Raw genomic sequence first — 13,498 nt, 5'->3', positions numbered from 1 at the left:
TTTCAAGATCTATCCTGAAATACAATGCTGTCTGTTATAAGATAATGTCTATCCCAATACAAGGAAATCCAATCAATGCACAAATTGAAGAATGTAACCAATGCCTTCAGTCTGAAATCGAACAAATGTGCAATCCTGATGCAAGGATAATTTTTGGCAATTGGAGTGCAAAAGTTGCAAACAAAGAGAAAGGAACAGTGGTTGGAAAATCTAGGCTTCACAATAGAAACAAAGCTGGAGATCACATGATAGAGTTGTGCAAGACCAGTGATTTTTTTCCATTGCAAATACCTTCTTTCAACAACACAAAAAGCAGCTATACAGTGGGCTTCTCCAGATGAAATACACAGAGATCAAATTGACTACATCCGTGGGAAGGGATGATAGAGAAGCTCAATATCAGCAGCTAAAACCAGACCAGGGGCTGATGGTGGAAGAGGCCATCAATTGCTTATATGTAAATTCAGGGTGAAGTTGAAAAAAATAGAAACAAGTCCACAAAACCAAAAATATGACCTTGAGTATATCCCACCTGAATTTCAAGAACATCTCCAGAACAAATTTGATGCATTGAACACTAATGACAGAAGATCTGATGAGCTGTGGGAGGACATCAAGAACATCACTCATGAAGAAAGCAAATGGTCACTAAAAAGAAAGGAAAGAAAGAAAAGGTCGAAGTGGGTGTCAAAAGAGACTCTGAAACTGGTTTTCAATTTCAGGGAAACTACGGCAAATGGAAGAAATGATTATGCTAAGGAGCTGAACAGAAAATTTTCAAGGGCAGCTTGTGAAGACAAAATAAAATATAATCACGCAATGTACAGACTTACAGTTAGAAACCCAAAAAGGAATATCATGCTCATCATATCTTAAACTGAAAGATATAAAGAAAAGATTTAAGCCTCAAGTTGTAATATTAAAAGATTCTATGGACAAATTATTAAGTGATGCAGGAAGCATTAAGAGAAGATGGAAAGAATACAGTCACTGTACCAAAAAGAACCAGTAGGCAATCAACCATTTCAAGATGTAGCATATAAGCAAGAACCAATGGTATTGAAGTAAGGGGCTTACGATGTACTGAAAGTATTAGCCAAAAACAAGGCTCCACGAATTGATGGAATGCTGATGTAAATGCTTGAACAAGCTGATGAAGCTCTGCATAGCAGGAAATTTGGAACACAGCTCCCTGGCCAAGTAACTGAAAAATGTCCACATTTGGACTCATTCCAAAGAAAGCTAAACTGACAAAATGAGCAAATTATAGAAGAATATCATTAATATCGTATCCAATAAAAATGTTGAAGATAAGCCAACAATTATTGCAGCAGTACATTGAGAGGGAGCTGCCAGAAGTTCAGGCCAGATTCAGAAGAGGACATGGAAAAAGGGATATCGTTGCTGATGTCTGATGGATCTTGGTTGAAAACAGAGAATACTTGAAAATGTTTACGTGTGTTTTATTGATTATGCAAAGACATTTATTTGACTGTATGGATCATAGCAAACTTCCTTCAGAAGGGAAATTCCAGAACACCTCATTGTGCACATGCAGATTAAGAGGCATCTGTGCAGACAAAACAAGGGAATGGTGCTTGGTTTAAATCAGGAAAGGTGTAAATCAGGATTGTACCATCTCACCATACTTATTTGATCTCTCTGATGAGAAAATAATCAAAGAAACTAGATGATATGAAAATGGATGTGGCATCAGGATTAAAGGAAGCCTTATTAACCACTAGCAATATGCAGATGACACATCCTTGCTTGTTAAAAGTGAGGAGGACTTGAAGCAATTGCTAATGAAGATTGGGGATTGCAGCCTTCAGTATGAATGACAGTTCAGTGAGAAGATCAAACTCACAACTGAACCAATGAATAGTATCATGCTAAACAGAGATAGAAGTTGTCATGGATTTTTTTTTAATTTATTTATTTATTTATTTTAACAATTTATTGGGGCTGATACAATTCTTTTCACAGTTCATACATATACATACATCAATGTATAAAGCACATCTGTACAGTCTTTGCCCTAATCATTTTTTTCTCTTTTCTTCTTTTACATTTTATTAGGGACTCATACAACTCTTACCACAATCCATACATATACATACATCAATTGTATAAAGCACATCCATACATTCCCTGCCCCAATCATTCTCAAGGCATTTGCTCTCCACTTAAGCCCCTTGCATCAGGTCCTCTTTTTTTTCCCCCCTCCCTCCCCGCTCCCCTCCTCCCTCATGTGCCCTTGGTAATTTATACATCGTTATTTTGTCATATCTTGCCCTATCCGGAGTCTCCCTTCCCCCCTTCTCTGCTGTCCCTCTCCCAGGGAGGAGGTCACATGTGGATCCTTGTAATCAGTTCCCCCTTTCCAACCCACTCACCCTCCACTCTCCCAGCATCGTCCCTCACACCCTTGGTCCTGAAGGTATCATCCACCCTGGATTCCCTGTACCTCCAACCCTCATATGTACCAGTGTACAGCCTCTGTCCTATCCAGCCCTGCAAGGTAGAATTCGGATCATGGTAGTTGGGGGGAGGAAGCATCCAGGATCTGGGGGAAAGCTGAGTTCTTCATCGATACTACCTCACACCCTAATTACCCCATCTCCTCTCCTAAACCCCTCTATGAGGGGATCTCCATTGGCCGACACTTGGGCCTTGGGTCTCCACTCTGCACTTCCCCCTTCATGGATATGATATATACATACATATATACACATACATATATACATATACACATACATACACACACTTATATCTTTTTTTTGCATGATGCAAAACAGGAGTTTTGCATGACAGGAGTGTACACACAATAGGAAGGGGAGCGACTAAGGGTACACATGTGACAAGATGGGCTGGTCCTAGATTCAAGATGGCAGCCTAACCTTGATCCTCCTTGAGTTGGCTTTGCCTTGTCTCTGGGCTCTCCTTCAGGGAAACAATCCACTATCTTCATCAGAAGGGAGGAGGCCCCACCTATGGTGGGACACACAATAGGATCTGATTGCTCTAGATTTCTCTACATGGCTGATACCCACAGAGAGATAACCTCTAAGCAACTAAACACCCACCATGTGCTAGCAAGCAGCATCCTTGGCCCGGCATATGATATGAGTGATAACCTGGGGAAAACCCTTTTGCATCCCACAACAGGGGACTCTGGTTTGATTTCCAGCCAACGCACCTCATTATAACCACCACTGCCACCACAGCTGCCACCACCACCCAGCTGTCCATGGAGGTTTGTGTGCTGCTATGTTGTTGAACAGACTTCAGAAAGAGACTCTCAGACCAAGACAGACTGAAAAGAAGGGCCTTGTGGTAGTTACACATGAAGGGGAGTCTAGCCTGTCAATCAGGTCCCAGACAGCCGATCCCTCCTTGTGAGCGTGGCCTTCTCATGTGGATTCAGGGAACTTCATCTCTTCCTCCCTGGAGGTGGGACACACTCTCCTCTCTGCTATATATTCTTGTTGACAAGCCACACAGAGCCACGCTGATGGAAGCCAGAGCTCTGGAGCTAGAGGAACTACCTGGAAACCCAAACCAGGGCTGAGAGATGTTCACTGGATCTACCCCTGGCCTGTGATCTTCCCGCATTTGGTATCATGGCATGTGCTATGTGAGTCTAAAGAGGAATTTATGGATTAGTATCAGACATATGGGCGATCAGACTTTTGGACTTGATCTGGACGGGGCTGGGATGTTTTCTCAATATACAATTGTTCTTTGATATAAAGCTCTTTCTTATACACACATATGAGTGTCACTGGACTTGTTTCTCTAGTCAATCCGGTCTAACACAGGCCTAATACAGGAGAGAGGAGGGTGCACTAGAAAGGATTGTGATGATGTCTATACGACGCTTTTTAAAAGCAACTTAACTATGGAACCACACTCTAGGTGGACTTTGAATCAATAAGAGTATTGAAAAATTAGAAAATTAAAAGAAAGGCCTAGCGATTTACTTCTGAATATCACCGATGAAAACCCATGGTCCAACACAGGGTGATCGGCACCAATCTTGGAGCGGTGCCAGAAGCTGCAGCACTTTCCTCCGTAGTCACCGGGCTGTCAGGAATCAGGGGCCCGGAGCATGACTGAGATTGAGTGACTGACTTAGCATCTCCCGAAAGTGAGCAAGAAAAAGAAACTCTGAGTGGGTGATGCCAATGTTCTGTCACCACGTGGTGGTCTCCAGCTGCAGAGACTTGAGATAACGTTGACTGTGCAGGGTGCGTCTTATCCACAGAGTCACGGTTCCTTAGTGGTGCAGTGGTTAAGTACTCAACTACAAAACAAAAGTTCAATGATTCAAACCCACTAGCCTCTTCAGGAGAGAAAGTTGTGGCAATCTGATTCCCTAAAGATTACAGCTTGGGAGACAGTATGAGGCAGTTCTATTTTGTTCCCATAGGGACACCAAGAGGCAGAATTGGCTGGAAGGCAGTGGGGCTTCTCTCTCTCTCTCTCTCTCTCTCTCTCTCTCTCTCTCTCTCTCTCTCTCTCTCTCTTTTTGTAGTGTGTTATCTTTTTTCTTTGAGTTTCTCCTTGCTTGGCAGAGCTTATTGAGTCCTCCAGTGGACACCAAAAGGATGTTACAATACATCCCATTGACTAATTTTACCCAAAGAGTCCTTTGAAAACAGTCCTCCAAGTCCATGAATAGGTGCCGTGTATGTTGTGGAATGAGAAACAGGACAAGGCTTCTGTGGCGTGTATTTTTTTTAATGAGAGCACATTGTTATATTCAGGGTATGTGACATTCTTGCTTAATAGAAACATTTACAAGAACACATACACATAGATACCCAAACACCAAATGAAGTAGATATTTTAAATGACCAGTTTGCACCAGAAATAAAATATATTATACAAAACAAGGGTTATATATCCACAGTCAGGAATTCTCATTTTCTACACAAACAATAATAAATTAAGTCACATTATATGCAGATAGTTCTACTTACATTAGAATAATAAATGGTATGTAGCTTGTACAGCTTTTACTGTTCTTTGTCTACCAGACTCGTGGTAGCTCCATATTGTTTGACAATTATACTTAAATGAACAATGACTAGCATGACCCAGAATTCCACTTCCACAGTGTCTGTCCTCTCAATTTCAATTATTCATCACGCACAAGGAATAATTCTCGGAGTCCCAGGACCCAAGCAAAGGCCTGCGAGCTCATAACATCTCCACATTGTCAGAAGACACCTCAGAGGTCTCTTCTACATAAGACACGCCACAATGGGCATTCCCAGATTGTGGCACTGGCTAATAAATAGGACAAATTTCCCTTTTCCTCAACCTTCTCTTCCCAATTATTAGGCAGTCCTGATGACACCGTGGGTTAATCAGAAGGTGGGTGGTTCAAACCTACCAGCTGCTCTGTGGGAAGGAAAATGAGGCTACCCTCTTCTGTAAAGATAGACAGCCTCAGAAACCCTAGGGGACAGGTCCACTCTGTGCTCTAGGGTGGATACAAGTTGGAACCCATTTGAAAATGACAACCTTACTTTCCCACAAATAAAAAAGATCATGGTGCCTATGGGGTTTTCTGGTCATTGACAGTTGGTAAATGGTCCCTTAATTCCTTGTGCATAAAAATGCAGGTCTTTAAAACTCTGATTCAAAGCTGTCTAGTATTTTTGCCAGCCTATGACTCTGCTCGTTCAAATCTCTCCCCCAGGCATCAATCCTCAGCTGATCCATCAAAGAGGATGAACACACGGAGGTACACTTCAAACACTCGGGTCTCACTGTGATTGAAGTCCCATCAGACAGGACATGGAGGGCATCAGCTGGTTTAGAAGGTTCCGCCTTTGGTGGGAATGAACATTAGTGGTTAAAGAGAAATGTGAACAAACTCCAAACCAGCACTTCCTGAAACAGTTTTAAATCCTGCCTCTGATGGCAGGATACATGAGCAAGGGGCCTTTGTGACCGATCTGTGCGGAAATCCACAGCCAGGCCGGTTGGAGCCAATGCACATTACAGGTTCGAGCTGCCCCGAGAGCATGTGTGATCAAGTTCATGTACGGGTCCTGATCAACACCCAGCTACACTTTTACCAGTAGCACCTGTGTGCCTTTTCTTCCTCTCAGAAAGACAGAGGTCTCCCTCACAGTGTACTACCTGCATGCGCAAGATGCAGAGACACCTGGGAGCACAGCAAGGGGTGGGTTGGAGGATCGAACTCCTGATTCTTCTTCCTAGGCATGTCTCAAGCTTCTTGTTGAGTCTGGCACACAAAAAAGGCTGTTGAAGAGGGTCTACATTACTTGATGTTCTTTCGTTCTAAAGATCAAGGGACAAAAAAACAGGACCTTTTAGCAGCATCCCATTCTCTCTGCCGCCACACTGCCCCTGAAATAGATTCCGCATTCCTTGGCAGCCTGTGTGCTCCACAGAACAAGACACTCACCTCATTCCCAGCTTCCCCATGAAGCAGTGAACCACAAGGTGTAACTAAACAAAGCCTGTGATGCAGAGACCAGGGGTCTCATTGGGCTGGCATATGGCTTCATGACTGCATTCACTCAGGATCTCAGCTCCTGTGTCCTAAGAAACACAGGTAGGCATTCCTTGCCGTTTATAAATGATCCCTTGATACCAGTGGCATGATATTCTATTTGGTCTCCTAAAGAGGCATCAACAGGTAGCCAACAGAGCCTTGCTGACACCTCTCTAAGTTCTTGTGTCTCAGTTCGAGGGGTGCTCCCTGCTGACAGCAGAGCTTGCCATGTTCCAACATCAGCAACAATCGGGAAAAAAAAGTGTTAAGTCAGGTCCAAAGAGTGTGTCCTGAGGTGGTGCAGTGTGTTACGCATTCGGTTGCTAACCAAAAAAAACCTTCGTGATTCAAACCCTGGAGCAGCTCCAAGGGAAAGCGATGCCTCAGTTTACTTCTATAAATATTTCCAGCTTTAGAAACCCCAGGGGCTTTCACTTCCAGTCAAAGGCATCCTAGGAAGCCCTTCCATTCTGTCCTACAGCCAGCCACTGGGAGTCAGGACGACAATGGGCTTGTTGTTGCTGTTTCTTCATTCTTTTCTGTTCTTTGTAAAAGCTTTTGAATAGGGAGAAATGACCTAACATTCTAAAGCAATCATCTTTGAACTTAAACAAAAGGAGCCAAGAAGGTTTCTCCCTCTGCCCCCCCCCCAACTCCCCATTAGAGGTGGTCCTGTAAAGAATGGCTTTAAGGCCTGGGGCTCTGGACAAGGTGCTCCCTAAATCTGTCAGTCACATAAATCATATGTCATAAATCTATGACAGTCACAGCGACAGTCATAAAATCAAAATTTAGTTCCAACTCCATAAAAGTATCTACTTGTTTTGACCTGTGTCTGTGTCAGCATATATTGGGCCAGATGGGAAAGACTGATTTTTCCCAGTAAATATAGCAAAAATGTACACCGTGGATTTAAGAAGTCAAGTGCCCTGTTGATTTCACTAGATGATGCATACCTAGGGCTCAGGGATGCATGACGAGCTGTCAGAGATGCTGCTTGACATGTTAGGAAGCTACATCCCACATTTCGCCTTCAAAACCGAAAGGGGAGCCCCTCCCAGAGACCATCTTCCACAGGCAGGCCTGTAAAGTGAAGACCACCACCCAGGAAGAATGAGCTCCTCCCAACAACCAAACCCTCTGATGGACCAAAGGGCAGCACTGGGCCCCCCCCCCCCCCCCGCCCCAACACCACCACCAAAAGTTCAGAAGACAGGAAGGGGCGTGCAAAGGGAAAATGGCCACAGTGGGTCCAGAGAGGGAGGGGACACATGCTGTTTGGTTGAGGGGTTGTCACTAAGGCCACCAGACAAAATGGGTGTAAATTCTTGAATGAGAAATGAATTAGCTCTGCTTCGTAAACTTTCACCCAAACCACCATAAAATGTTCCCCCAAAATGGCATTTCGTTTTGTTTCAAATGACAAATTCTTGTCTTGAGCGGCCTTAACCCAAGGTTATGCTGGAAACAAGAGGTGTCTCAAGGTTGTGGTGATGCACATGGCGGCTGTGAGGCAGAAGGCATAGCAGCAGCAATGTAAACAAGTGACCCGGGTTAAACACACGCTCAGACTTGCAGGCAGACAGACAGACAGAGGCTGGCAGGGACACACTAGACATCTCAAGGTCTGTTCTGCCATCGTTTTGGTTTGGTTTTATGTGCTATCATTTTGGAAAAACTAAATGTGCACTCGTTTTTCTGATTTTGTTTAGCGATATAACTTTAATTTTAGGACTGATCCTCTACTTGACATAAAAATAAAGAATATCTTTTTTTTTTAATGTTACACTTCCTGGGACCCTACAAATTCTAGAAAGATAAGAACTATTTGTACCCAGCAGAGTGCTTTTCCCATCTAGTAAGCACGAGGGCTTAAAGTTTCTTTTCTTTTTTTTTCTAAGACTAGATAACAGAAAATTAGTATCTCCAAAATACATGGTAAGGGTGTCTGAAAAAAATAAAAATGAGAAATAAAGAAGTTCTCCAAGTCAGCTAGAGATGGATGCATTCTTTCCATCCGTTTCCCACATCAGGGCATCCCACGCTGCCAAAGACTTTTTGGCGCCCCTTGACTTTACTTCCCAATCTCTCTTCCTGCGCTATTCTGGAATTTCTGGAGTCTCCCATTCTTTCTTTCATTTTCTTTTTTTATCCTTTTTCCAATTCAGCACTTTCTTCGTTGGCACCACACAGGAAGAACCACAACAGGGCTGCTCTCGATGCCGGCTGACTCACAGCGCCCCCCCGCGGGCCCCACCCCGGGGTTTCTGAGGCTGGAAAGGTTAGCAGGAGTAGAAAGGCCAGTCCTTCTCCCCGTGGATGCTCTAGTTGACAGTAATTCTTCTATCCTGTACTCCAGAAGGCAGCCTTCCGTTTATTCCGACTCGAAAGGGAAAGCATGCCTCACACAACCGAATCTGTCCCCTCGGGCCACGGTGATGTCGGTGGGGGCAGATGCCTCCAGCACGTGGCCCGGCTGAGCAAGGGAGGCCCAGTGGCTTCGGTGGAAGCGTGGCCTCCCTCACCACCAAGAAATGGCTCAAACTCAGCCAAGGCCCTCTCTACCGTGGGACTTTTAGAGATACGAAGATAGTTTTTAAGTCCACTGTTCAGATGCACACCATGTTATGGAGGAAAGACCCTAGTGGCCCATGACAAGGTGGGACACTAGTCTGATGACTCCCCAGTCTCCTCTCTACTTCCCCCACAACGTATGAGTGAAGGGGACGCCTGAGTTCAAACCCATGCTCTGAGTAATGCATGCAAAAGAGATATTCAGGAAGTACTTCTTCCACGTGACCCCAAGTCCTCAAAACCCCATGTGGCTACACAGGCTACGAGGTGACTCTACAGCTCCATGGAGCTAGCTGAAAGTGAATCTAGTCAGATACCTCGTTGAATCTAATCAGATCACCTCTTTAAAACCCCAAATCATCACTGAATATTAGAAACAATGCCCCGGATGGATTTTTGAAATGTGTCCTTCTGCAAAAGGGACCATCTCCCTTTGTAAATTCTAATAACCTTCCACCTCCTAATCATGACTATGACCATTTTGTCAGGATTGGCAGCATATGTCCATGCCTAATATCACTTGCAATGAAAACAGGTCCATCGATGGGTCAAGTCCTAAGTCCTTGAGAGTTTGGGATCTGGATCCATCTCTACATCTGCAATCGAAGCAGCCTGTGGTGCTTGGCTGTCACCAAGGAGACGAGGGAAATCCGGAGAAGAGAAGCATCTTTCACCACTGTTGGCTTGTTGTACACATGACCCCTGCTTTTAAAATATCAGTGACCTTTAATCTTCAAAATGAAAAAATAGACACATTTTCTAATAGCAAAATATAAGATTAAAATACTCAAAAATAAAAGGTTAGTGTGACGTAGGACTTTTTTTTTAACATTAGAAAAGGAAATATTTTAGACCTGCTTTGTGTGTGTGTAAATCCTCTTGTCTCCCTAATAGTTACAACTTTCCAGAAGAGCTTTTATAAGCCACTGAAGGAGACAGGGAGGAAAGGCAATCCTCTTTGGAGATATCAAGTCCGAACCCAGAAGCAGGCATTGAGGAGAACAGCCCTCCCCGTCTACTCTGTCCACCAAGCACAGAGAAAGGAAAGCTCCATTTCCAACCTTGCCCTCTTTCCTTACATCTTCCTCTTCCTGTGGGTCAAATTCTTTCCAAGAATATCCTATTGGTAAAACGATTTTATTCGAGCCATATATCATTTCATTTAAGAAAACCACATTTTGTACCCTTGCATGATATGCCCCTCAAACCCATCAAGCTATATAGAGACATCAAATTTTTAAACCAGTAACCTAATCAGACACCCTTGAAGCAGTATGAACATCGAGCAGTGTGTCACTCTATCTTGACCTGTGTTCCTCATGAGATGAAAGGCCATGGGGCATATTGTGATTATGGATTGTTCCTGAGCTTCTAAAGAAATTTTAAAATAAAAAAAATGGCTAACTGCTTAAAAGAATGAGTTCTTCAAGAGCGCCCCTTCTGTTCCATTGATGTCTTTCATCCCAACTATCTCCTTAAAGAATCTCGAGCAGGAGGGGTGGGGAGGAGGGAAAGGCTTCCTTTAAGCCACTGAGAAATGGGACCTGATGGAATCTTCCCGTAACTCCCGATGTTTTCCAACATTACTTTCTTCTTGCTGGTTTCGTCTCTCAATGGTTATTCTGTATTTTTTCCTGGGTGGGGAGAAAGTGAATACAGTCATAAAACCTCAGTTGGCCACAACATACTATAGTCTTTCTTACAAAGAGTGCCCTCAAGGGACATTTGGGTTTGAGTTGATAAATGAGAAGTGACAGAATGTGAAACCCTGGTCAGAGATTAAAGTAGTGTGCCCCAGGGCATTATGCCTTTATTCAAGGGGGAAAATTGGCATGCTTTCCAAGCTTGCATTCAACAAGCCTCTCCCTTCTTCCCTGGGCGCCTTGTGGGTTAAATCTGGTCTATTCTGTCACAGAAGCCCCCCTCCCCGACTCCCAGGATATGCCCAGATAAAGATCGGATTAAGTGTATTGTGGCCGGAGGAACAAGAATACAATTGTTCCCACGAAGAGTCACATATACCCAGAGCAGCATTTTCATGCAGAATGAAATCTTGGTCTAATGACTTATGAATAAGCCATAAATACATGCACCAAAGATTACAAAGGACTAGGCCACCTTTGTGCTGTGAAATCATCAGAATCGTGAGCGCACAGAGATATGGCGATTTTTCAAGTCTTAGCTAATGAAGCATTTCGATTCCCCAAATACTGAGCACCGACCAGCCAGAGAGTATGTACTGAGAGCTACGTCTTCGATTTTAGAAGGCTTATTTTGACCTAGAGCAAGTCTGAGGACTAGAAAGTTGATTTCGACCTTAGTCCAGATTCCCCCTCCACTTATGTACTGGGTGGGTAAAAGGAATTCAGGTCTGGCTTTATGTGCTCAAAGGATAGCAGCCCTCTGTCCCACAAGGGATGCAATAGAAACTCCTGATTTCAGTGTACTACCCTACTGGCCACTAAGCTGAGTGACACCCCAGAAGAAAAGTATTATAGATTGAACTATGTCTCCCCAAAATATACATGTTGTCAATCCTAACCCGTGATTATAATCCCATTTGGGAACTAGGTTGTCTCTGTTAGGCTAATAAGAAAGGGTTAATGTAGGATCATTCGAGTGAATCTATTGAGGTATAAAAGAGATTGTCATTTTTTTGCATATAACGTGACCACATAAATCATGCAAACACATATAAGTCCAATAGAGTATATAGGAAACTGTTCTATGTATAGGTATGTACATATATGTATACATGTATATATATATATGTATAAAGTGTGTGCTATTTGCATAAAGCCTGGTAAGTGAGTCAGCTGAGCAGAGATGCCCAGCCCACATGAAGATGGCCCAGGCACAGAAACCCAGGAGACACCACGACTTCCTCCAGAGGAGACACAGAAAGAAAGCCTTCCCCTAGAGCTTGTGCTTCGCATTTGAATGTCTAGTCTCCTAAACCTCGAGAAAATATGTGTCCCTTGGTTAAAGCTACCCATTTACGGTTACCTGCTCAACTAGCACTAGCAGCTATGGCAAATGGCCGAGGCTCTTTGGAGAACTGTGCTTTGTAGGTAGGAGACATGACCGAGCCACAAGGAGGATGGTGCACAGGCAAAGAAGGAGGGTCCTTTTAGACCTCTGTAAGCAAGACTAACCTGAAAAAGTAGAAGGCCATTAGCAAGCCAGCTCCTAATAAGGCCCCCACAACGATGCCGGTCACAGCCGATTCTTCTAGACCACCTGCTTGAAAAAGAAATGTAGGTGATCAGAGTTAGGAATGAGCATCTCCAGCTTTGTTCACTGAAAGATGTTTCTCAAATTCCTACTTTGGATCAATTTTTCTTTCTTTTTTAAGGAAAATTTTTTTGGGGCTCCTGGACTTGCATCTGTGTCAAGTATAAAATTTACAAAGCATTTGAGAAACCACTCACAAGCATACTACTAAGAGGGAATTGAAACAATGGGAATAGAAGCAGATTCCAGAAAGATTGGAGAAAACCAGGACATGGATATTTCCAAATCATGGATATACATGATGTTTTTTCATTTTCATATAGATGTATGTAATGAATCACGTGCCATTTCACCTTTCTTCCCATGTATACAGTGCAGCGACATCCATCATGTTCACCAGGTTAGGCAACAATCACCGTAATGTAGCAGTAAATGTTCCCTTCGTCTTTCCCAGAAACTCAGCATGACCTCGCTTCCCCCTGCCCCTGTTATCTATAAATAAGCAGGTCTGTTCTAGATATTTCTTTTAAATGGGATCATACAGTGCCAGTTCTTTTGTAACTGAATTATTTGCTCAGCGTGATGTTTTCCAGGTTCCCCCACATGGTAGCATCTATCAGGACATCACTTGTCTTTGTGGCGGAGCCATACTCCATTGTGACAGTCCATTTGTTTAGCCATTCACCTGTTGATTGATACTTGAGTCGTGTCCATCTTTTGGCTACTGTAATTAGTGCTGTAGCGAACACTGGTGTACCATATCTGTCTTTGTCCTGCTTTCAGTTCTTTGAGGTATACACCTATACGCAGAATGCCTGGATCAAATGGTGAGTCCACATTTAACTTTTTCACTTTATCCTAAGAGAAGACAAGTAGAGGGGCCATGGGATTGACTCAGCACTTATTTTCACAGGTGGGTGGTGATACTTCACAGTACTGGGAGATTTGGTGAAAAATTCATTTGGGTTCTATTTTCAGATGTTCTCTCACCAAAGCCAGAGTTTCATGTCAAAATGTCCTACTTTGTGAAAATGTGAATAACAATTTGAAACAATCGAGTTCAGGGGTGCCCCAGTTCTTCTATAAAAAATGAAGACTACCTACTTTGTATATAAAGACGTTAGCCTTAGTGTCTTCTCTCACTGAAAACCCTCA

General features: G+C 43.3%; 1 protein-coding gene across 2 annotated transcripts in view; it reads right to left on the bottom strand.

The window, feature by feature from the left end:
* Positions 1-8,417: 8,417 nt before the first annotated feature.
* The window catches only part of NPR3 (natriuretic peptide receptor 3), an 89,620-nt gene continuing 84,539 nt past the window's right edge, over positions 8,418-13,498 (bottom strand). Inside the window, exons 7-8 of one of the 2 annotated variants that reach the window (XM_075540906.1) lie at positions 12,265-12,352; positions 8,418-10,743 (exon numbers count right to left, since the gene is read on the bottom strand). In XM_075540906.1, the coding sequence (XP_075397021.1) occupies positions 10,632-10,743; positions 12,265-12,352 (200 nt within the window). In that variant the 3' untranslated portion in view covers positions 8,418-10,631. The remainder of the gene's footprint in view (positions 10,744-12,264; positions 12,353-13,498) is intronic. The other variant, XM_075540907.1, reaches the window with a different exon arrangement.

The sequence above is a fragment of the Tenrec ecaudatus genome, chromosome 2 (genome assembly GCF_050624435.1).
Source record: "Tenrec ecaudatus isolate mTenEca1 chromosome 2, mTenEca1.hap1, whole genome shotgun sequence".
NCBI lineage: Eukaryota > Metazoa > Chordata > Mammalia > Afrosoricida > Tenrecidae > Tenrec > Tenrec ecaudatus.
This window is presented reverse-complemented; position numbering and strand designations above follow the sequence as displayed.